General features: G+C 46.2%; 3 protein-coding genes across 4 annotated transcripts; 2 read left to right on the top strand and 1 right to left on the bottom strand.

Annotated features, from left to right (window-relative positions):
• Positions 1–7,446: 7,446 nt before the first annotated feature.
• On the top strand, positions 7,447–17,654 carry LOC117590925 (feline leukemia virus subgroup C receptor-related protein 2). The gene is made up of 10 exons (XM_034283966.1): positions 7,447–7,783; positions 9,424–9,741; positions 10,562–10,673; positions 10,988–11,090; positions 11,177–11,401; positions 15,417–15,558; positions 15,624–15,820; positions 15,878–16,002; positions 16,185–16,295; positions 16,349–17,654. Exons 2-10 carry the CDS (start codon positions 9,570–9,572, stop codon positions 16,629–16,631), a joined length of 1,470 nt encoding a protein of 489 aa, XP_034139857.1. The 5' UTR covers positions 7,447–7,783; positions 9,424–9,569; the 3' UTR covers positions 16,632–17,654.
• A 288-nt stretch (positions 17,655–17,942) lies between these two features.
• Positions 17,943–23,302, bottom strand: LOC117590902 (anillin). 2 transcript variants are annotated; one of them, XM_034283943.1, is made up of 12 exons: positions 23,079–23,301; positions 22,678–22,995; positions 22,049–22,525; positions 21,604–21,967; positions 21,166–21,540; positions 20,928–21,099; positions 20,592–20,730; positions 20,330–20,521; positions 20,049–20,270; positions 19,595–19,976; positions 19,220–19,518; positions 17,943–19,159 (listed from the first exon to the last, which is right to left on the bottom strand). In XM_034283943.1, the coding sequence occupies exons 1-12, from the start codon at positions 23,094–23,096 to the stop codon at positions 18,440–18,442; spliced, it is 3,678 nt and encodes a 1,225-aa protein (XP_034139834.1). In that variant the 5' UTR covers positions 23,097–23,301; the 3' UTR covers positions 17,943–18,439. The 2 variants fall into 2 exon arrangements, with proteins under 2 accessions (XP_034139834.1, XP_034139827.1); XM_034283936.1 differs by having other exon boundaries at positions 21,604–22,525; positions 23,079–23,302.
• A 673-nt stretch (positions 23,303–23,975) lies between these two features.
• On the top strand, positions 23,976–25,297 carry LOC117590933. The gene is made up of 4 exons (XM_034283978.1): positions 23,976–24,065; positions 24,231–24,327; positions 24,386–24,653; positions 24,715–25,297. Exons 2-4 carry the CDS (start codon positions 24,233–24,235, stop codon positions 25,159–25,161), a joined length of 810 nt encoding a protein of 269 aa, XP_034139869.1. The 5' UTR covers positions 23,976–24,065; positions 24,231–24,232; the 3' UTR covers positions 25,162–25,297.
• The last annotated feature ends 158 nt before the right edge of the window (positions 25,298–25,455 follow it).

Genomic DNA, 25,455 nt, shown 5'->3' with positions numbered 1-25,455 from the left:
ATATGAGTCGATGTACATACATATGTATGTACATACATACATGCCCCAGACAGAGCTTTGTCGGAGTTTGTGTTTTCTTCGTTTTCTTTTCGTTTACATACGTACGCTTCCTCCACTCCCTCCCTCTATAGCATATTGCACCTGATACACTCACTCGACTCGAACGCGTTAGTAGAGGAAAACAGAACTTAGTTCTACTTATAGCTTGGGCATCTCAATAGTAAAGTACATGCATCTTTCTTTAAAACTATCATTCTGATTCGATATCATAAGCTTTCTTCGACGCAATGATTACCTTTTTGTTTTTGTTTTTGTTTTGACTTCGTTCAGCGTTCAGCAAAGAATCTTCAATGAAGTAAATGAATTGAGGGAAAGAAGAGAGTGAATTCTCACATACGTATGTATGTATATATGTGTGTATAAGTCGCTTTTGTTTATGGCCGAAACGTGGGACAGATCTCCCCAATCAAAGAGTTGCCATTGAGGGCCAATAAAATACGCTGGCGCCCCGAATATTGGACGGTGAAAGCATTTCATCAACCGACCCGCCACTTTCGATGAGCAGACAATTTCGATTAGTTCGTTGGCATAAATCAAATGATTGGCTTAAGATTGGCCTAATTCCCGTCATGAGAATAAACTTGATGCGCGAAAATGTTGAAATCTGTGTATTTATTTGTATCAAGCCGGATAGGGTCTCATCCACATACTCCAAGAATTAAAACGGGTAGCCAGTACCCCCGAAACAATCGATCGATGGCTCCCCAGTCAGCTCGTAAATAGCCGCAACAAGTGGCTCCGGAACTTCGGACACGGAGCCGACCGGGGCCGACCATTAACTGTCGTTAAATATCAAATTCAAATCCAAATCGAAATTATCAGATTAACTGATTAATTTAAATTTAAGCAGCATAGCATCGAGGGTAGGTGAGCGGCGAGGAGGAAAGGCTAATGCAACGAATTAATTTATTTTCAGTTGTACCGTTTATTTAAGGTTCTTCGCGAAGGAAGAAGGCTGGTTTGTTTGTACCTGCGCACTGGCCTGGGAGAGGAGAGCTGTGCATCATCATCCACAGCATCCAACACAATGGCGGGGTGTGGAACCCAAGCCTGGCGTATAAAACGGACAGAATCAATGGCATTTGCTGTACTCTTTCGAAGGGTTGGCAGCGAGCGAAGCGACGCAGAGGAGCAGCTGAAACAAAACGAGGGAACGAACGCTTTGCAGTTGGCGAGTCCTGTGCAAACAAACACTTAGACCGTGAATACCAAGTACACGTGGGTTAATCCTGAAAGTTGTGGCACGTCGAAACGAGTCCAAGTGCTGTGAAATGTTCTTATCCTAATCCTGTTCCTTTCCCCATCCTCGTCCTCATCCCGAGCAGCATTATAATACGAATTCCGTTTCACCTTTTGTTTCCATTCAAAAACTGAAACGTCCCACAAACGCACACAAGGCGCAACACGCGTTTCAGCGCGCAGACGGAAGATCCTGGCGATCCTGGAAGATCCCTGAACGGAGTGACAAAGTGCCGAAGGGTAAGTGCTAGTGTTTTCGACTCATTTGATTGCAATTAAAAGGAATTGCTTTAATTGCGAGCTGCCAAGTGCTGGAATGAGTGCGTCCGAGTAGGGAGGTCACTCTGATTGTGTGTTGCAGCCTTTCACACGTACTCGTATGCCCCTAGATGGTCTGGCGGCATCAACAAGCTGCAACCGCATCAGGCTGAGCGGGGCAGAGACGTGAACGTGTTAGAGAAATAAACAAAACACACACTTTAAGTGAAACTAAAATCCATAAATTGATTTTTCCGCATGCACAAAAGGTTTGCCCAGATCCGCATCCAGGTGTCTCCGGTTTTTATTTGCGCCCAAGCAAGGCATTACCAAATCCGAGTCCAAAGCAAAGCTAGACAATGCCAAAACACAGACACAGCCAGCCAGAGGTGTTTTCTTTCTCTCTTGCTCTCCGCCACCCAGAATCTCTCTCACTCTCCTGCTTCCTTGTGCGGGGTTGCCGTTCCGTGCAGCTGCCACGCCACTCGCCGCCCGAGTCCAAAGCTCCACACCACACCAACCGACGGCAGAGATGTGTGCGAGAGCAGCGTTGAATGTATCCGTGTCGTGTCTGGCTCTTCCAAGTGTTTATGTGGGCCCGTCTGTGAGCGTGTGACGCAATGTTTGGAGGTTTTTGAACTGAAGCACTCTCTCACACACACATACATCCAAGCGAAAGCGTCAAGGCATTGGAATGCTGAAACGCCTCGAAGCGTGGAAGGTCCTCAATCAGCACTGAAGTCCGTATTGCCCAGGGGCAATCAGGCAGAACCTGAAGGGACAATTTCAATTTGAGTTTGAGATATTCAGGTATTTAGCCTTTGAACTGAAGACTTTTCTCTTTCATTGATTAATCTGACGATACCTTCTCTTCGATACCAATTCCACTCTGACTAAAAATCGGTGACTCCAACTTGCAAACTGTTAAAATAAAAAAGAGTTACGACTTTAATTCGAAAATTAAGAACATGGTCTAAGTGGATAAGCCTCGAAAAACTGCATTTTGGAGATTATTATATGGTCAACTGGTCTCGCTGACACCTAAATATGTTTGAATATTTGTAAGGGATTCTGCAGCGAATCATATTGGATGGTCTATGAAACAAACCGATGCTCTTTAATAGCCAATAGATTTCTAATAGATCCGTAAAACTTGTATACCTTTAGGAAATCCTCAAACTAAGCATCAAACTAAGCATCCTCAAACTTGCAGAATATTCTGAGATAAACTGCCATTGAAGCCCCAAGCATTTCCATTGAATGCCACACATAAATTGAATTTATAACTCACCACAATTTGATTTCGATTAGGTCAATTGGCACCTTTTTGAGGGGCATGGCACACAGATACTATAATGAAGGCAACCAAAGTGTGGGCGAAACTTTTCGACACGCAATTGAGTCCACAAGAGCTGCGGTACAAACGCAGTCATGCAATTATAATGGACAAATGGCAACGGAGAACACTGGCACTGCGACTGGGACTCAGACTGAGACTGAGACTGAGACTAGGGCTGGGGCTGGGGTCACCGTTATTGATTGGGTTGGCGAGAAAGTAGGGCACTTCCTGGTGGCAGCACAAATGAATTCTAAACTACCCATTTTACCACAAAATGCACTTTCAGAGAATGCTCTCATTAGCAGCATTAATTATGACAAGCCAGAGACTTCGATTCCATACCAAATCCAAACTTGAGCCCCGCATTCATCATAAGTCTCGGCCGTAAATTAACGAGCGAAACATAAATAGCAAAGGAAACATAAACCTTTCGCTGGGGAAAAGAACGAATGGATGACAGTAAACTGCACAAATGCCAAATGCAGAGTGAAAAATGAGCCAAGAGAGGAAATCGGCGACGAAAAAAAGGGTAAAAGTTAATTGCAAATGTCCAATTAGGGAGTTGACATGGCCATGGCGGCTGTCCGGAAGCGGAAGCAGTCTTTGATGCATTTAAAAACGCATCTGAACCTGCACACTTATCTCAGATTCGGCCAACTGGCACTGCCTCTGCTGCGGTGGCGAAAATTGCATAATCGTGGCGGCGTGACACCCCCCTTTGAAGCCGCAGCATGTGACGCAGGCAGAAAAAAGGGTCCAAGAACTGCGCCAGCATCTGCGGCTGCTGCAGCAAAAACTTTTCCGCTGATAACACGACTTTTCCTCAAGGAGCCAAACCAACTTTTTCTGAAAGGGGACTTAGAAAATGGTCCGCCGAACTGCCAGAGTATTTCTGGTTTCAGTATTCAAAACATATTGAAAAAATATTAAAATTGAAAAAAATTAGGTAGGTTTAATACCTCAAACAACGCCAAATTCATGAACCTTCACACAAAAAAAAGAAAGGTTACTTACTGGATATCATTTTGGCTTTACTTTTCCCGAGTTTCAAAAATCATAATTTTTGAATTTGAAAGCTTAAATTTCCCAGACAGTAAGATAAAACCATATAGTTTTGGGGTAAACTTTATAGAAGAACCTATCAGAATTTTAGAATGGAAAAGTGCATTACAACCAGATGTAAGATACTTAAGTTATGTTAAAAAAGAAGACCTACCTATGAAAAGAAGCCTTCCAACAAAAAAAAACAGTTTTTAAAACCCTTTAAAAAAAAGTGCTGCCATGGAAAACAAACCATAATTCATTAAACAAATTTGAATGCCCCAAATATTTTGGAAAAGTTGGTTTAAATTAAAAACTGTTCGATTTAGTTCGATCTTTAAATCGGAATTGCATGCGGTGAGCTCAGAAGTATGCCACACATTTTTAGGGAACTGAAAAAGCTCTTCCTGAATGGGAGTATTCTCTTCGAGGAAAACTTCAGCAGTAAAATACATTTTATGGCAATTTATCTAGCTTAAGCACAATCCCACTCCCTCGTCAATGACACAAATTTTTTAATTAATAAATAAATGTTGCGGAAATTGTATCGCATTCAGAGGAGCAGGCTGCCGCCGCATGCAAGAGGCGCATACATACAAACATACATATATATATATGTACATGGTATATAATTACCCGATTTGCTGGGGATTAAGACAGACTTGACAAATGCCTCTCCTCCACCATCCGCCCTCTGGGCACCAGCAGGCATTAATGAGCCCGCCTAACAATAGGCCTCAAAGCAGTGAGAGACGAAGAGTCACTAATGCAAAGAGCAAGAATCCCAGCGAATTCAGCGCACAAACACAAGTGCGAGAAGCCGCCTAATGTTCCCCGCTGATTATTCCTCCCCTTGTAATTCTGATCGGTGGAAATACATACATAACCTGGGGCCTGGGGCCTGGGGCCTGGGGCTATCTCATCTCATTTCACCCATTCCCCTCATTTAACTTGATTTAGAGCCCAGTTTGATGAGTCTGGCCGCAAATGACCAAAGGTGTTGGGCGAGCGCTCACACAAATTGTTTGCATAAATATTTCCCTTTCCGTGGGAAAGCTGCTGCTGGCTGCGAGGCTCCTAATTGGGGCCGGACTCGAGCGCGAGGATTGTGAGAATCCACTTCTATGTCCGCTGGACATTTGTTAGCTACAAATTGCATTTCGAATTCAGACGGCGGCTGAAGGGAAATTAAGACAAAAGCATTGCTCTGCTCAAATGCCACTGTTCCTAACTCCCGGACAGCAAGAGTGAATGAGAAATGTAGCAATCAGCCCTCGGGCTTAGCTTTGCCTGCGGCAGGCGGCAGGCGGCACGCGGCACAAGTGGTTGTGCAAGGGGGAACGGAGGTGTTAGCGCATGCGGGCATTAAAAGGATTACGACTGGATGGTGCACTGAGAATCCATTAGCAGCGTCTACGGCAGTTGATTGGACATCGCGTCTAACCAGCAAGCGAAACAAAGCGAGCACCGACTATGACCCAGTGACTTTCTCCTTTTTGATGGCATACTCGTAGTAATCTACATTACCTACTGCCCATTGGTGTGTCTTTTTGCATGCAATACCGTTGATACCAGTGTAGATATAGATTTAAGAATAATGCCATTCAAAAAGGGTTACTTAACTGATTAGATTCATTATTATCCTATCGACGATGAAGGTAATTACTAGTTACATATGTAAATTGTCATTATCTGAGAAGTATCATTGATTTAACGATTCCAGCATTTGCGGTTGCATATTAGACAAATGACTGACTTTGGGAGTTGCGACTATATGCTACCCCGTACGCAGACTTTAAAATAGCAGACTAATGAATTGTATTTATAAATTTAAATCTTCCTTCCCTTCGAAGGACAAATATTCCAGCGATTCCCTTTCTCTTTCAATAACGAATTGCCATTTTTCTTCATTCATTTTGTATTATTGTTCCGATACAATCCAAGTGCCATAAGGTAGATAAATTCGTTATCGGCTTCTCGTATCTTCAAAAATTTCGAATGGCATAGTTATTCGCTTTATTCAGTGCGTCATTGCAGGAGTCTGCACACGGTTCAATGTACAGAGTGACAGACGGATTAACGATTCTATACGAATGTAATATAGCCCTATACTTTTGGAGTGCTAGTTATAAGAAAGGACACGACCACTTCAGATGACAGAGAATTACTTGAACAAACAAAAATCCATTCCGATCATGGGGATTTACGGAGTCACATTGCCACTGGTTGCCATCGCATAATAGCAGTAATCTCCCCATAATACTTACAGTAATCAGTCTAATGTCATGTTAAATGCTTATCAGCACTCGAATTAACTTGTTATTATCGGGTGTATGAACAAATATGTGTACAAACATACGCACTAGTACAAAGTTTGCAAATCGCGCGACCATTTCGCATTTCCCAGAACAGATAAGTGAGGAATGGAATGAAACAAATGAAGGTACGGGTACTCTCGTCCAGCCCCCGCCCCTTGCCACAGCTGGCCCCATTCCATGTCAGTGTCTGCGCTAACATTTGCATTATAAATAATAAAACATAATAATTTTCCTTAATCGAATAATGACCCCCTGCCATCCAGCCGACATTGCGACGGTGATGTGGCGGTGGCGGTGGCGTCGCTGGCACGCTGTGAGCCCTGCCAGAGCAAAGCCTGTCTGGGACTCGGGACTCGGGACAGGGAAGTCAGGGAAGTGCAAGTGGAAGTTCCCGCTGGCAAATTATTCAATAAACAAATCAGAGATTAACGTAAATCAAATATGAAGAGAGTGTCGGAAGAGAGCAGGCAGCCCAAACACACGTGCTGCAGTCAGTGCGAGGAGAGGTGGGTAATAGGGAAGTGCGATAAAGGAGGGACAAAAGGCAGAGCAAAAAGTACATTTCAAAACTGCAGTTATGTGAGAGTACAGTGAGGGAACAGTGCAGTGAACGGCCAAACTTTAGCTCTGCCCTTGACATTGTACCTTGACATGGTGCATGTAATCGTTCCACAAAGCGGGTACTTACTGTATGCTGATTCATTACAGCTGGATATATTTTTATGAGCGAGTCTCTTTCACAACAGATATGTGTCCAAGCGTCGATCCATCCCAACAGTGCTCGACAAAAGTTATGCAACCGAAAAGTGTAACTTAAAATTCGTCAAACGCCCAACCTCACTGCTGTGTCGTAAACTTGTTTTTTTTTTTTATTTTTGTCACCCCAAATGATTTGTGATAGTTTGTGGAGAACATAAATCCCAAGTTCCGACGGTGGAGTACCCTTGATTGAGATGATTACGAATGACTACGTACGTATGTACACATGAGTATTCGCATTATCAGAACAAATCATCAGACACTTCAGAGTTCCACTTGAAGGGGGGGTGGGATCGTTAGATACCGCAGTGTAGTCCATCACTTTGCTCTAATCGCGCTCACTGTGGTGTGGGCCCCGGTCCCACTGGAAGTGAGGGTATTGTATTTGGCTGGTTAGTTTGTAGCGTTCTGCGCGCTGCCATCGAATCAGCTGTTTACAGCAATAACGGCAAATACAAACAGCGGCGGAGAACCGAAAGCGTTTTGCAAATCAACATTGCTTGCTTTATGACGAGAGTTGAGCGCTCGTCGGATTCCGTTTCAGTGCCGCTTTGTCCGTTCGCGATTGCGTTCTCAATACTACGTCTCGTAGTCTCGTTTCTCGTCTCTCGTCTCTCTTCTTCCCACACCATCAGTCGTGCTCCACCTGTGCCGCCTCCATCAACTGTCAGAGCCAACGTGGAGTGCTTGTGTGTCTGTGTGGTCTAACCTTTAAGCCTTCTGGTTTGGCCCGATTTCCCTCGGTTCAGTGCAAGGCTAAACCAAAAATGTACGTGGAGGTGGTGTTACGGTTATGCTTATAGTTATAGAAAAGGGGTTTTGTGGGGAAAAGGCAATTTCCTACCTTTAGCCGGTTCAGTTTGAATTTTACAGTGATTTGCTCTTAGTCATGCCAGGGTCTAGCTCGGTCTAGGTCTTGGCTATTGGTCTTATCGCTCACTACAGCTCATCGAGTGCAGGTGGAACACGAATATTAGCTCCATTCACGAGCACACTCATATTGATGGAGACTCCCCCACATTGGTGGCCAGACTCAAGATAATGGCGAAGGTTGTCAGAAGACTATGGAGAAGAGGATAGAACTTCTTCTCCAAACACAATCCGCCACATCGAGGTCAAGTCAAGGCAGTAATTATCTCCGACCGTTCCAGCGCCGGCCCTGCCATTGTGCGAAATTGAATCTGAATGGGGTAAAATTTCCCTGGGCTAGCATTTAATGAGGCAAATTGATTTAAACAGACTCATTATCAGTTTTAAAATCAATTACGGTGCACACGCAGCTCTAACGCATAGTGATAGACGGCAGTGCAGCTCCTGACCGGATCGGACCGGACCGGACCGGACCTGACCTAGCCCATCCTATCCACCCAGTGAGCGATCTAATTAGGCGATATTGAAATGAGGAATAACAATTTGTCAATGGTCACGGCATGCCAAATGGGAAAACACAACAGAAAACATTAAGACTTTGCACGGAATGCACTGCGGCCACGTGCCAAACGAGCCAAGAGAAACCAATATCAGTCAGTGAGAATGAGACAAAATCAGCGCAGAACCCAAATCTGACATTCCAATTTGGCAGCGTGCTTGCAGCTGGGTGAAATTCGCTCAATTTATTTAGAGGTAGAGCCAGAGCCAGAGCCAAAGCCAAAGCCAGAGGCAACTAAAGTCAGTCAGAGGCAAAATGATTGCATTTCCGAATGCCCAAAGCCCAAAGCCCAAATCCCAAATCCCAAAGCCAAATCTAAAGCCAAACGCAAAGCCAGAGCCAGCGTCAGTCGGTCCGTGAGCAACAAGTGGCCGTGAGGGTAAATGCTGTGCTTAAATTTGATTCAATGACTTGATTTAAGCAATGGATGAGCGAGCATTTGCAAATTGGAATGTCACAACAGCAGCAGCAGCAACAACAAATATGCCACTTGTATAAATGGGAATTTTCGTGTAATAACCATCATCAAAATGTTAATTAAGCCATATTAATGTAGGGTATTACGCTTGTCTGGTCTGGCTTCCAAAAGCAAAAAGCAATTCCAATAATAGCAGAAACCATAACGACCTTTACTGTTGCCATTCCACTAATCAGAATGAAATAATTTATTTATATTTACCATATGGTTGGTGTATCCCATATTCCCATTTAATTTATTTGCACTTGTCGAATGTTAATGAAATTTGTAAAGTTTCATTTATTATTGCAATCATTCGGTTAATCTCAGTCAGTCTTCAGGTTTATGAATCAATCGAAACTGCCCAGAGAGATACGAGTTTTAAGAGAATTTCCAAGTTCAAGGCTGTAACATATCCAGATATGTATTATGGCTTCCATATGTGACCACAAATATATGCAATGACTGGTTGGGTTTGCGGCCTTTACAATAAATGTCAACCTTTATGTTATGTCTCTTGCAGAACCACGAGAGAGAGAGAGAGAGAGTTAGGAAAGAGAAGAACTACACAACCGAGCCACCACTGCACCACTGCACCACTGTCAACGACACCACCGACCACAGCAATAGCTGCCACACAGCCCAATCGCCCAAATTCCCAGCAGTACGATGGATCTGAAGCACAGCGGCACTGGAGCTGCTGAGAACACTGATTCCTATATGGCTGCCAGCAAATCCACAGACATGATCTCGCCCAAGGAGAAGGAGAGTAAGGGGGCCAAGGAGGGAGTGGGAGTGGGCGTGGGCGTGGGCGTGGGCACGGGCAACGCTCCTCCAGAAGGTGAGTGCCACATTTCAGGTCCATCCATAAGGCTCGGTTGAATGAGTTTCTTTACTTTAACTGCACCTCAAGGTAGGCAATAGTTTAGTGGCTTTAGCACTAGCCAGCACGTGGCCAAGAGCCCACCCAAAGCCACAGCTGCGCACAGGCCCCAGCCACACATTCACTTAAATGCACTCCTCGCTGCATCCACATACGGCATATGCCACTAGTATGTACATAAATACATAGTACATGTAAGCCAAACAAATAAATAAGAAAGACTTCAAAGCGCTTTCAATGCCATGCATACCAAAATGTTGTCAGCCAGTCGGTTAGTGACATCGCATCCAGCGCCATTGAATCGACACAAAAGATGTAGTGATGGAAACTTGCACACCCAAAGGAGAGAATGCTGCAAATATAAATAGAACCAAAGCGAACATATCAAAGGACATACAAACAGACAAATATCGGATTGTGATTTTAGATGAACAATTTTCCAGCTGGGCAGTACCAGAGTATTAATTCTTGTATTAAATAATTGTTTCTCTAAGCAAGGTAATCGATCTGATGACTCTTTGCTTGGTTTGTGACCCCCTAGCGTTTATTTGCATGAATAACTTGCTCGGAGAGAGAATTATATTTAAGTAAGCGAGTAAGTAGTTGGTTGTGCTAGCGAGTAAGTCATCATCTTAATGCAGTTAATCCCGTGCGACTGCTGCCTGAGGATGGGAGTGGGATGTCGTGTGGTGGCCTTGAGCATGACTACATGACTACACCTAAGCTGTTCCAAAGAGCATTTCAAGTGGCTTTCACCTGGTTCCCATTCTATTTGCAGGCTACAAAGTCTACGCCCGCCGCTGGGCGGTGCTCATTCTATTTGTGTTATATTCAGCCTCGAATGCCATGCAATGGATACAATACACCATCATCAATAACATAATCACACGGTAAGAGAGTAAAGAAATGTGTCCTATGAGAGAGGGGCACAAGGAAGCAACCGGCAAGGAACCAAGGCAGAGTTGTTGCTTATGCAATTTAGGATCGTGCATCATGTTTAATTAAAAGTTTTCATAATGCTCATTAAGCTGCTTGAGACTTCTTGCTGCTGTTGCCCTGGGGCAAAGAGCTTACTCCCTGCTGTGCAGTAGCAAGGACTAGGCCAATCGGGCTGCTTCCACATCCACACCCACATCCACATCCAGTCAAGTGCAGTTTTGGTACGATTTTTGCATTCTAATCGTGGCTCCTCTCTGTTCCGCAGCTACTATGGCATTAGCGATAAATGGGTGGACTGGACGTCCATGATTTATATGATCCTGTATATACCACTTATTTTTCCTGGCAGTTGGTTCTTGGACAAAGTGGTAAGTGGGAAGGGAGCTAGCAGCCGAGGGGCGTGCCTGTGCCCTAGTTCTAATTGTCACTCCATTTGGTTGGTTGTCTTCCATAGGGTCTACGTATAACCGCCCTAGTCGGCATCGTTGGGACCTGCATAGGGGCCTGGATAAAGGTCTGTTCAGTGGATCCGTCGCTCTTCTACGTTAGCTTCATTGGCCAGTCGATTGTGGCCCTTGCCCAGGTGTGCATCCTCTCGCTGCCAGCCCGCTTGGCCGCCGTTTGGTTTGGGCCCGATCAGTGCTCCTCGGCCACCAGTGTGGGAGTTTTTGGCAACCAGGTGAGTAGCCAGCAATCTGAGCAATCTGCACTGGGAATATTGCCATGTAAACCAGCGCAAACATCTCTCGTAAAATTCACTCAGTCTCTGGGACACAGCTGAGTAAGAGCAAATTTGCATTAACACAGAAAAGGCAGCACCCTGCAGCTCTCGCAGCCGGCAGATTGATGCCTGGCAGTACCGAGACCTGCCCTCTTCCGGCTTGGCGGATGTGGCTTACTCAGACATTTTCTCTCATTTCTGGGTCGCTCTGGTGGTTGGCTGGCAATCACGAAATTGGGGAAAAGCCATGGAAAATACGAGAGAACTGCATCACAAGTTAAGCAAAACTGACAACGACAAGGTCGCATGCTCCTGCCTCCTCCTTTCCATGGCATCTTCCACATCAGTGGACATCAGCAGCAGACCTCGCCCCGCTGCCCGCTGCCCGCTGCCCGATGCTAATGCTTGCGAAAGAGTCTTTTGATTTGCCGCACTGCATCTGCCCGGAGACAAAGTTCAATTTATTCTGCAATGAAAACAAACGGAATGACCTCTTCAAATTCCTCAACGGCTAAGTGATTGGCAGGACTACGGTCCAAAGTATTCCTGGGGGGACCGTGACCCGGGACGGGGCAGGGACAATTGTAATGCCTCTGAGGTATTTGCGCTCCAATGATGCATTATGCGGCTGATCAAGTGGATGACTTGAGACTGTGGCTGACCAAAGAGTTGAATATTTGTTTTCCCTCACTCGACTCACTGCACTCGAATCACTCGAAGAAGCCGCAAGCCGCAAGCCGCAAGCCGCCAGCAGACCCCAAGCTAATTACGAAATAAATAGGAGATGTGGGACAAAGACAAAGGATAAATGATATATCCCAATGGAATAGGTGTATTTCCTTTTCTCAAGAGCAGTTTCCATCCAGAGAGCATTCAAACTCTGCCTGCCGTGTCCTTCATAGCTCAATATCAACCGGATGTGGCTCTGGCTGAGAACATTTTATGGGCTTATAACACCGCAAAACAATTAGCCTGCTTGCTCAGCCATTAGAGCGCCATGTCAGGTGAGGTTTCGGGTCGTGAAAGGTGAGGCATTCTAATGGGATGGGCTGGGATGTCAGGGGTTTGCTCCTAGTGTTGATTTACGAGGCAATGTGCAGTGTGCATGCTGCATCTCTGGCTGGATGCGAGTGCAAATATGTGACTCAAACATCGAATGACATGCTTGCAGGACGCATTGCATCCTAACCTGTAATTGTACGAGCACGTGTGTGTGTGTGTGTGTGTGTGTGTGGACAGGTGTGTCTGTGAGAATTGTCATGTATTTGCCTTTCACTCGAGCGCAGATGAAAAGGCGTATAATTTCCGCTTGTTGTTCGCCAGCACACAGCACACAGCAGCCAGGATGTGACAATATGAGACGAGGTGATGATGAGGTGAGGTGTGCCTGGTGTGCCTGTGTCTGTGTCGATGTTCAGCAAGAGCAACGAGGAGCACGAGGAGCACCATGGAAAGGAAGAGTAGGTCAAGTGGCCTGGCTCGACACGACTGAGTTGCTTGATAGAGAAATTAAACGCAAAGAGCGATAAGTCTGCCAGTGTAATCTCTTGTGGAAAGTGCAAGCCAAACGTGTCCCCAAAAAAAAACCTCCCGCAACGTTCACATGAACACGCCAGCGGGGGGTGCATTGATGGCCCCACATGGTGTGGCATTGAATGAGCTCGCTGGGCTCGCTGCTCGCAACCTCCTCCTGCTTTGCTGCTTTGGTTTTGCTGATGCGACTCGTCTCGTCTTCGCCTTATTTGGCAAGGACAACGCGTCACACACTGCGCCCTGTCCCCACAGCCACTTTCGCTGATTCCCGAGCTCAGCTGCGGCGGATTTGGCAGAGAAACAGCTTCGGGTCGTGGCCGGGGTCGGGGTCGGTGACGGGCATGGGGCTTGCCATTGTTGCCAGAGTGCTGCGCAAACATAGTTTCTTTTCCTCTATTTTTTTTTTCGGTGTTTTTTCTACGTTCTTTACGTGGTTGCCACGACAAGAGCTTGCCGCGACGTGTGGAGGTGCATGTAAACACGGCAAGAGCGAATTCCGCCATCAAGTAGGAAATGTTCTCCAGTGTTCACGATGCTCGACGATTGCTCTTTCAATTTGCACAAAACCGTTGGGACCCAGACCCAGACCCAGACCGAGACGGAAACCCAGACAGGGACTCAGCCCAGTCTCCAGTCAGCTCAAATATGTATTCTTGATACCATTGAGAGAATAAGAGGAGGGGAAGGAGTGGCTTTAAGTCTCACGCGAATATTCTTTCGCGGCTCTTTGTAATAATTCCAAACAGCAACACAAAATGGAATCCGGGCGATTGCGACTCGATTCCATTTATGCAAATTACGAGTATTGCAATTCTATGAATTTCTTGCCCAAATTGTTTCCCAAAATCATATTTCGTTTCCTTTTCCTAAAATAAAACTATTCATATTTGTATTCATATCGTTGTTAAAGGCATTTTCAATGCAATTCATTGTGGGAAATCGATTTACATGGAGTAGTTGCTTTCTGTGATTATTTAGTTATTACTGAGAGTTCATTTTTGTATTTACTATTCCATGGTACTCTTCTTTTTAGCATTTAATAAATTAGTTTTATATGGATGTGACTGCCTCTGCCTCTGCCATATAATAAATTATAGATAAATATGTTTGTCTGTATGCGCTATAATCTGGATCAAAAATACCGAGATACCAAACCCCTTTCAGGAAAATAACGATTTGTATGAATGCAAATTGATTTCGCTTAAATGTCCCATTTCCAATGTTCACGTATGTATGTAAGTATGTGTGTGTATGTGTTGTCTCTCCCTCCTGCTGCTTGGAAGGAGCCAATCTGGCGTTGGTCAGTGTGGTCATGACAATGGTTCTTTTCAGTAGAGTTCCCTCTGCACCGATGCCTTTGACTTTTGCCTTTTGCCTTGTCCTGTCCCATTCATTTTTAAAACGGAACAAAGTGATTTATATGGATCTTATTCGAGGTCTGGTCGAATAACTGATTTTCCCATTGTTTGTTTGAATAAAAACCATTTAAGCAACACCGTAAAAATTATTTAATTTAATTTAATTTAATTTAATTTGAATGCATGCAACCATGAAACCAAAGATAAACCGGAGGAGAATCAATGTATTGACACACATCCTTGGCCAAATGCAAGATAAATTACTCCATCAATCTGCTACTGGACGGTAGAATTTAACGGTCGATTCACTCGAACAATTTCTCTCGAAAAAGTGTTTTGGTGGGCCAATCTATTCACCCGACTGTCAAATGTCAGTTGGCCTTAAATACTCCGAAACTGCCATTAAATCCGAAAATATGCTAACAAAATATAAATCAAGAACGCAAAAATCTAGTGTGAGGGCTATCCGATACCCCCTACTCAAGAGACTTTAAGACGTAAAGTAAGATGAATAGGATTTTGTTAGACCCTGATTGAATAAAACCTCAAACCTCAAAACTGCTTTAATTCTCAGAGCACGGGCACAGGATGTGATCCGACAAATTCTGACAAAATTCAGCGGAAAGCACTACATCATCTGATAGCCAGTGTAAAAATAGAGAAAACCATTTTTAAAAAAATGCATAGCTCAACTTTGTGCTGGCCGGTGGAAAAAGCGGAGCTGTTACAGCACGAACCCGGACTCAGGCTGACCTAAAACCCGGCGTGTGCATCCGCGACATAGCGCCACAAACTTTGACGAAAACAAAAACAGAAGCGGAAGCAGGAGCAGTTGCAGAGAGCGCTGGAATATGCAGCTACGAATAAATCAATCTCACAGCCCCACCGTAAATAAAACATGGGAGCGATGGGGCCGGGTAGGGGGACTGTAACGGGGTGGGGCTGGGGTTGGCAGAGAAAGTGAAAGACCGGAAGGAAACCAGAAATAGTAGCGGATTTCAAAGCAGAATCAGAGCGAATCGAAAGCGGAAAAAGGTGCCGTTTGCAGCAAAATGTACAATGGCCACTCATTTTATTTCCAGCTGGGCGTGGCGATTGGTTTTGTATTGCCACCGATGCTGGTACCGAACTCCGAAGATCTGGAAACGGTGGGCAAGGATCTGCAGATGATGTTTTACATGGTGGCCGGACTCACCAGCGTTCTGCTGGTCCTGATGGTGCTATGTAAGAGAAACCCTTGAACGATTCGAGGATTGTTAATGCAGGAGGAATATTTTGTGCTTCCACAGTCTTCCAGGACAAGCCACCGACCCCGCCGTCGGCCGCCCAGGAGGCTTCACAGCGGCTGGAGGGTAACGAAGCCGATCAGGTCAGCTTTATGCAGTCACTGAAGAATCTGATTACCAATCGCAACTTTATCCTACTGCTGCTCTCCTACGGCATCAATGTGGGAGTCTTCTACGCCATCTCAACGCTGCTCAATCCGGTAGGAGTTTCATTTCAAGAGCCTTTGCTCACTTGCTTACTAACCCCTGCTTTTCAGGTTGTTCTCAAGTATTATCCCAACCATGAGGTGGACGCTGGCCGCATTGGCCTCAGCATTGTTCTGGCTGGCATGCTGGGATCTGTGGTCTCTGGCATTGTCCTGGACAAAACGCACAAGTTCAAGTAAGTACAGCAGCATTTACAGATAGTAGAGAACCATCAAAACCGATAAAAGCTCATTACGCATTCGCCGTGTGGTCTGGTAAAGTTTGAACGGGCGGAAGCAAAAATTCAAATTAATTAAATGAAGGCCTCTTCCACTCCGTGACTAATGAGCGCCACTCAATCACTCTCTCTGTCTTCAGGGAGACGACGTTGGCGGTGTATGCACTCTCCATGGTCGGCATGTGGATATTTACCTTTACCCTGGACACAGGACACATTGCGGTTGTGTACCTAACAGCATCTCTGCTAGGGTAAGTCACATACATTTGGACAAGGGACTCGTTGGTTAATTACTCCTCTACAGCTTCTTCATGACTGGGTACTTGCCGGTGGGCTTTGAGTTTGGCGCCGAGCTAACGTTCCCCGAGCCGGAGGGCACTTCGTCCGGGCTGCTGAATGCCTCGGCCCAGACCTTTGGCATTTGCTTCACACTCTTCTACTCGGAGATCTTCACAGCATTCGGGGACATTGCCGCCAACACTACCATGGCGGTGATGCTGATTGTAGGCACGATTATCACGGCCGCCACCCGATCCGATCTGAGGCGCCAGAATGCCCACGCTGGAAGTGCGGCTGGCAACCCATAAATGCCCCATCCACATCCACACCCAAGCCCACTATCCTCAACCACATTCACAACCACATCAGCTGAGAGACAGGATCTGTCGACTGTTTTTATGTATAGTACGAGTATTCTACGCATATCAATTGTTTAACGTTTTAATTTATTTTACTCATTGTTTATTGTATGTACACTTCCTTTGTAGCCTTAAGTGTTGAATTATGAAATGTTCATTAAAGATGCACAAAAACACACCCACACACTATGAGTAAGCTTAGACAAATATTTTTTAAATTTTATATTGGCCAAGGCATAAGATTTAGTCAGTAATACTATTGCAATACAATGACTTGCAACGAAATTCAGCTTTGTCCCTTCCGATGCCACTGTACCGGCCATGTCCCACCACACTAAACAGAGGATACCACAAGATTTACTGTCACACACCATGTTATATGGCAAATATCTATCCCCCTCAGTATTATAGCCACCAAATACTGTAGAGAACTACTTTTATTGTATCGATCGGTTGAGGAACCCCACACGGCCTACTTAGTTATGTTTGAGTAGCCAAGGCAAAACAATTACCAAACAGTAGCGGACTGGGGACTTTAATTTCCCCTCCGACAAAATATATGAACTTCAATACACATAGAGGTATATTTCACACCGACCCGATCCAGAAGAGCACACTCGCTATTGTTGTACAAAGCACGAGAATATCCTGCGAATATCTGGCATATCTGGCAAACTGTAATCATTTTGGAGAATTTACAACCACCAAGCGTCTGGCCTGCAACGAGCAGACAGACAGACAGACAGATTAAAGTCAAACAAACACAATATACACACAATATACCTACATATATATATATCCAAAATATATACATATATATAAAATATGATATCGTTGTGAACTAGAGAAAAACTTACGAGGAAACGTGTATTCAAATTTTGTAGATAGCCTTTAGGCCAATGGCCAACTGACATATGTATGTATGTAAGGATGTACGTAACCTAATCGCCAATAAAACTAGCGTCAATTCAAGTGGCAGAGGCAGAGACAGAAACATATGTAGGAGCACACATACCAAACTACCTGACATGAACTGTTACCAACAGAACAACCAACAACCACCTACACAGTACGTTAACACGAAAAAGATGGTCGCCTGTGATTAACAGTGCAGCCGAGATGGCGATGACACGCAAGCTTTAACTCTCTCACTGGACGTTAGATAGCGAATGACAAGGGATAGTAGCCACAACTGTATAGCCAATAATTATTATGTGTATATTAAAAGTAACCAATAAAGTTATCAGTGTGCAACAGAGATTTTACTGGGATTTAAATATATATTTTGAGACACATCCAAAAGACAGTGTACATTTTACATACGTTCTACATGGTTTAGTCGTACATATAAAAGGGGTTTTAACAATACTTTACAGCAGGGGTCGGCACGGCCTATCTAATGTTAATTGGAAATGCTCCTACTGGGCACCAATAAATTCTTCCGTTCCGCACACAAAGCCACTGCAAAACATGCGAGTGTCTGGGTGCCGACCGATGCTTTATAGATTGAAATAAATATAACTCGAACACAAACATGTGCCAGTAAGATACGAAGGATTTTCAAATACAGAACATGGAAACGCAAAAACAAAAAAAATAAAGTCAAATGCAATGCAAATTAGAACAACAAAAACTTAAAAAGACAGAACTGTAAAGAGGCCACCCTGTCTGCGTCAGGGGTCAGGGATCAGGGGTCAGTTGTGAAAGCAATTGCAAATGTTGGGGGTGGTCCATGTCAAATGTGGTCCCTTTCAGCGTCAGTGGGTGGGTCCCCATGCTCGTAGCAGAGTCAGAGCCTTGTTGAAGTAAGCGGACCACTCCTCGCGCTCTTCCTTGGTATCGGCGGAGAGGAGGTGGCGAACTGTGGTGGTGCGTCCGTTGGGCACTATTATAAGCGACTCTTGATCCGTGTCCTTGGCCGGGCGCTCGCACTCCAGCAGCATGGTGTTAAGGCGGGCGCATATGTCGCGCGGCGCGGTGGTGACCTTCTGTGAACTGCACGCATGCAAATCAATGCTGCCCATGGGCGTCTTTTTCTTCTCATCGTCCGGGTACTTCCAGAAGTTGAGCACAGAGCCATTTAGATAGCACCAGCGACGATGCCAGGCACCAAAGCCGGATATGTCCTCGAACATGGTGAGGAATCCCTTGTACTCCACGCTCACGGACAGCTCACAATTGACCTTCATGTGGACGACACCCTCCAGAGGGCTGACGCCTAGTACTTGGGTCAGCGTCCAGCTGGTTCGCTGTATCTCTCGCAGCGAGAAAATGGCGAACCCGTATTGCACCAGCTGAGGCGTTCGCACAACATGCGGCCCGGCCGGACTCTGCACTGGCGGCATGACCAATCGATTCTCGCCGCCCTTCTTCTTTGGCGTCTTCACGCCGCCCTTCTTGTTCAGGTTTATGTGGTACTTGAGGTCGTGTGGCAGCTGATCCCTCTGGGCCAGCATTCCGTAGATTTCCAGTGTGATCTACAATGAGAATACATCAATTAAAGGCGCTCGATGCCAAAGAAAATGCTTCGAACTAACCCGAAAGTCGGCATAGACATTGTTTAGCTGGAGAACATCGGGAAACTTAACGGACACCAGTCCGGGCATGGTCGGCACCGTCTTGGTGGCCAGCACGTGCTCGTTGTACTTAAGAAGACACACGAGATGATGGCCGTTGATGCTGCCCGATGCCATTTTGCGCAAGTACTCATGCCGCAGCGGAATGGTAATGTCCTTGACAGTCAGCAGACCCTTTTCCTTTGGTGCACCCACGGGTCGGACGCTGTTTTCCACACGCAAACGCTGCACCTCATCCAGGCAGGACTGTCGACGATGGGCTGTAAGAGTGGGTGGGCTTTAGTGGGGGACATTCACATCTATGTACATAGAAGATCTACGCAAAACGAGACTCACTTGCCAGCAACAGATACCGCTCTCCCTCTACAGACTCTGTGGAGCCGGAGAACTCCACGGTAGCTGCGCACAAATTCAGAGCTTGACTGGCTTGACCAATAACCTGTTGCTGCTTGCACACTTCGCTCAACAACTTTTTGATCTTGTCCTGGGCCTGTGTGGCATCATTGGAGTCACGCGCATTCTGCTGCTCCTCGTCATCGTCATCGTCATCTGTGTGGTCATCCATGATGGCCCCGGCCCCGTCGACTGCATCCGCCATGCTGCCTTGCTGGGGTGAATCATATTCCAGCTTGTGCTTGGCATGGCAGTCGCCAGCCAAAGCCGATCGCATCACTTGCTGTTCGCGACATATCTTGCGGACTGGTGTAGAGCTCGAACTCTGAAGAAGAATCAAAGATTAGGCACACGCTAATACGAAGGGCAAGGTTATGGTTATGGGTAGGTAACGCACATTTGCACTCTGCTGACGGCGATAGAAGCTCACTGTGTGTACCAGTGTCACCAGGTTGTCGTTATCCTGGTTCACGCTCAGCTCCGACCTGACAGGCTGGGCCCCGCTCAAAAGCGGCGTCTGCACGTCCATGAGCTCCTGCTGCTCGCTTATGGGCAGACAAGTCGTTGAAGCCGAGTTCTTTCGGAAGGAGAAGCTGTTTGAGGCAGTTGTACCCTTGCTCTGTTGAGACGACTAAAAGTGAGTGGGGAAAATATATGCAAACATTGAGGAAAACTTACACCCAGCGATAGGTGACTGGAGTTGTGCCCGTCCGCGCCATCGCTGTCATCATCCTGAGTGCTTCCATAGTCTTCGACCAGCGCCTCATCCAGATAGTCATCAATGCCCGCTGAGACCTGCGACGAGTTAAGCGAACTGTCCTCCTGTCCGTCGTGGTTGTAGTAGAAGTCCTGATCGGCATAGCGCACAGTCTGCAAAGGACAATGAGATTAGTTGAGACCACCCGCTGAGCCAAGAGTTTTCTACCTGGGCTGTACTCACCTTCTTGCCTTGCTGCTGCTGCTGGATATCCGCCTCATTGCGCTGCACTGCGTTCATTATCTCGCGACCCAAGCTGCCATTGCACATGCCGGTGCTGCTGTCCTCAGTCTGCGACTGGTCCTCCGACTCATCCATGCAACTGCACGAATCAAAGATAAGCGGTTAGTTAAGCAATATTTTTATTGTTGGCCTTGTCTAGTGGGAATTAAAGCTATGTGAGGGCTAGATGAGAGGGGGGCTATGGCTGCATCAGTCAATCAGTCAAAGGGGCGAATAACAACCATCTATTCAATGCAGAGAAAGAAAAGCAAGCAGGAGTAGCATTTGTCAGCGCACCTTTCAGTTTCGTCTTCCTCCTGATGATCACTGTCGTCGGTGGCTGTGGCCGTTACCGTCGCACAGCAGTTGTCCCCGCTGGAGTCGAGGTCGGAGAGTGCAGGATAGAGACGCTCTGAGTTCGATTTGCGAGCGCGTTTCGACTCCTCGTCAATAATTGGCGTATCGCCAGCTGAAATAACAAGAGTGTCAGCTAGAAGGCTATTTGGACGGACGCCTAACGTTAATCGTGGCTTACGTGAGCGCCTCTTGCTGCTGGCTAGGGCAGGAGAGACCCCGGACACTGGCGGCGGTGGCGGCGGCGGCATGGGCCGTGTCACCTTATTGGTAGCTGTCACCGGTAATGACGCTGGTGTCGCCGTCGTCGTCGACGCTGGATGTGGAACAAACAGTTCCTTCTGTTTGTTGAAGCGATTCGCAATGATTTGCATGTCTTCCTGGCGCTGCCTATCAATATCCTTGATGCGGCTCTCCGCACTGGACTGAGCATTAGCCACAAGGGCGGCCACTTTGTCGCGCAGCTTGTTCTCTGGCTTGGGCTTCTGAGCCGCCACAGTGCTCACAGTGGAAGAGACAGCAGCCGCTGTTACAGGATGCACAGCGGCAACATGGGCTATGGGTTTAGGAAAAGATGCAATGGAAGTTGGAGGTATTATTCTACAGAAAGCGCACTCACCCTTCGACTCCTCGGGTCTCATCTGACTGATGCTGGGTGCAGATCCTATTGGAGCTTTCGGCAGCATGGCCTTATTGTTGCCGGTTTCAAACAGCTTCATGCGCTCCTTCAGCGACAACTCGCATGGATCTTTTTGAAAGCGGTGCCCTCCTTGCATCTGCCCCGTCTTATTTTCAAAGATTGCCGCACGCCCCGAGACCAAGCCAGACTTGATGCTCGGCCCAGAGACAGGAGCCACTTTCGGAAGTACCGGCGCCGAAGTTGTGGACCCGAAAGTCTTGGCCACTTTGCTGACCGTCGTCGATTTGTCCGGCACTGGAGGCTTGGCACTGGTGGTAACAGTGGCAGTGGGCGCCGCCTCTCCCTGTTTTGCATAATCATAGGTATGTTTAATGGTGGAGGAATCACGGCGCTGAAAACCTTGAGCCTCCAATGAGCTCAGTACCTTGGGGTCCCATTTCAATTCCTTTGTTTTGCCGCCTTCGTCGATCTCTTCTCGCTTAGGCGGTTGCGGGGCAGGTCCTTTCTCTCCCCGCCGGCTGGGCAAATCAGGTTTGGGCGGGGCCACTGCCCCTGATTCAATGGGTCTGTGCACATCGTGATGTGCTGTGTCGTCCTCCCACTGGTTGATAGTGTCGGCGAGGGCAGCCAGTTTTCCTAATCGCTGTTTGCCCTGACGGGGACAGCGACGACTTGAGTCGTCGTCGTCGTCACCTGCATGGAACTGCGCCTCCGTACGATGTATCGGGGAGGACAGGTCGGCAGTGTTAGAGTACAAGTCACCCATACGCTTCAATTGAGTCCTCGAGGTGTCCCGCAATCGTGCCAGCGGTTGATTGATGGCCTGAACTTGATTATCGACTGCATCGCCAGGCGCCTCCTCGTCGTCCGTCACATCTTGCTCTTGAATTTCAACTTGAACCTAGTGGAATGTACATACATATGCGTGAAACATCAAGCAGCAAGAGGGAATTCAACGACAAAGGCCACCAGCAAAACGTATAGCAGCGAGACAAGGACGTGGCCACGGGAATGATGACGAGGAAATGAGGCCTGAGGAAGTGAAAAACTTACCCCAATTGCCTTGGCTGACGTTATGTTTATCTCGATACCCATTTCCATGTTTTCTTTGTTGACGGCCGTATAGTGACGGACCGGCTTGGTCGGCGATGCCTCCAACATTGCCTTGTCCAGGATCACAACTTTGCCTCCGCCGTTGCTGCTGGTGATACTTTGGCCTGCTGGTGAGCGGCTCCTGTTGGGCGTGAGCTTCGTGGGTCTCAAATTTGTGGATGCCGACGATGACGCTACACTGCATTCGGTCAAGGGAAATTGGCTAGCGTTGCTGATGCCAAGCGCGCGACTGCGCTGTTCTGCCTTTTCGAGCATGTGCTGGAAATTGCAACACAAACAAAAATGCAAATGCAGTTAGACAAAGGGCTTCATTGTGTGCACGCGCGGCCAAAACCTTGTACCTGAGTAAAGGGGTCCATTTTTGTTGTTGCTGCTGCTGCTGCTGATGATGCTGTGAATCCAAATATTTATTGCGCGCACTTCAAATATTGTTTATTCTACTAGCACTAAACAATTTTATTTCTTTCCGTGTTGTATTTATATATTTTTTTTTTTTCTGACGCTGTACGCGTCCGTTGTTGTTCGAAATTATGCGCGTCGCTTTTTTTTCGGCGGTGGAATAGGGATGAGGTATCAGTATATCGATATACTTTTGGACTGATGTGTTTTAATGTGATATATTGAATCAACGAAACTACTTTGCTGTGTTGGATGAAAATGTACACTATTTATAACTTCTTTCACATTGAGATATCAGATATATCAACTTTTGTTTGTACTTATCGAACTTACTTATATAAAAGTTCGGTATTTCTGTGCGATGAGCATTACTATCGCCGTTTAGTTTAAAAAATCAGAACAGTTTCGATGTCATCCAAGAGTCACGCCACGATCATACAAATTAATTACACTTACTTAAAGTAAAATATCTATTGCATAATTCTGTCCATATATGTCTGCAGTGAATTGTTTCTGTTATGTTTACATACTTTACATTTCTAAATGAATTGTATAACTTGATTTTCTGTTGCCTAAATATACGTTCGTATTTCTTTTTCGTCGGTGGAAGTCTGGGCTGCAAGATCATAAATCGTATTGCTTGTCTTGAGTAGCTCTTACTAAGCCTTTGCTGTATGGATCATAGGAGTTCACCAGAACTCAAAACATGGTCGATGCAATGGAACATGGTTTGGTAAGCAAGCTGTAAAGAAACAGTTCTTTAAAGAACTAGCAGTCGGAATTCTGAGATTATTATTTTACTGCTATCGATATTGCTATCGAGTATCGAACAATTGCAAGTAGCGATGATTAAATTTAATAATCATTGAAATGCAGACAAAGCGAACGCTACTAAAGAGAGAATATATAACAAATTATAGTAGAGTAAGGTAAGTAGCGTAAAATTGTTTGCAAAGCGATGGAGAAAAACGAAAAAAAGATGCTAGTTCGATGCCAGCAATCAAATATGACCCCTTTCAGTGATGACTATTTTGGCTTTTGATATAGCGGAAAAAAGCTAACATACAAATTGTTTTAAATGGAAACCATTCCAGATATGGCCGAGCAAAACACAGTAGACTTTCTATGGAACTTAGCAAACAAACTGAGCGCACAATCACACTCCGAAAAGCTGGTAAAATCGCATTACATGTAAGTGGTATACGTTGATCCTCTTCCGAATTCAGAACTCAATCCGCATTGATTGCAGTACCACATGTCGAAAGTTCGCCAGGCACAACGTACAACTGCCCGAAGACAGCTTTGGAGCGGCACGGCTATGCGCCCGCTGTGGAAGCCCGTGGACCGATGGCAACTACCGGCTTCAACTGCAGCCCCAGCGCCTGGCGGACACTGCCAAAAGAAAACGACTCATTGCAAGGTTTGAAACGGCCAAGGCGAGTCAACAGAAGGGCATGCTGAGCACTGCGGCGAGGAATCGGGCCAAGTGGCTGAGGAAGCACATGGCCAGTAACATTGTGAGTGGCAGAATCTTCGAATGGATGGAACGCCCTAAAGCTAAATCGAATTCTGTTTCAGGTTGTGGGCTGCGCCGTTTGTCAGAACAAGACAATGCTGCCACTCGAGAAGCGAAAGGGGAAGAAACGGGCGAAAGCCAACGATGAAACAATAGAAGACCCAACGGCGACGGCGCTTGGAATGGATGCAGCCACAAACCAACAGAAAGGGAACAAGAAGAAGGTCCGGAATAAAGAAATGAAAGCAATTAACCCGAAGATTTCACAGCAGAAAAAAGCAAAGGCGCCTTCAACTCCAGCACGCCCCTCGAAATCGATCCATTCTGCCGGTGCCAAACGCCAAACAACAAAGCAGAAGAAAACAAAAACGAAAGCAGCGCAGTCAGCGCCAGGCTCGAAAACGCAGAAACAAAACGCGTTGTTGCATCTGGCGGCTCAGCTGAAGTCGCACGCGTTTAAAGACGCGAGCAAGTCGCAGCAGAACCGCTTGCAAGCGTTCCTCAAGTAGCGTGCCAAGCTATAGCGAATAGCGCTTGCCAATGGACTAAAGTACACAAGATTGTTGTTTAGTTGAATGAAAATACTTGTTATTGCACATAATTAAGCGTTAGCACAATACTAAACCCATTGGGGCATGAATCAGAGTCTTTGTGGTGCTGAACGGGCAGAGATCGAATCGATGGTTGCCACGGCAGGCCCCATTATTGAACCAGAGCTAGCAAGCGACTGTCTGGCTGGCCTCTTGATAAAAATAAGCTCAATGTGGGAACCTGTTATCCAGCCCAGCCTGGGTCGAGTCACG

This window comes from Drosophila guanche, unplaced genomic scaffold (assembly GCF_900245975.1).
Source record: "Drosophila guanche unplaced genomic scaffold, DGUA_6, whole genome shotgun sequence".
Classification (NCBI taxonomy): domain Eukaryota; kingdom Metazoa; phylum Arthropoda; class Insecta; order Diptera; family Drosophilidae; genus Drosophila; species Drosophila guanche.
Note: the sequence above shows the minus strand (reverse complement) of the source record. Positions and strands in the feature narration are given on the sequence as shown.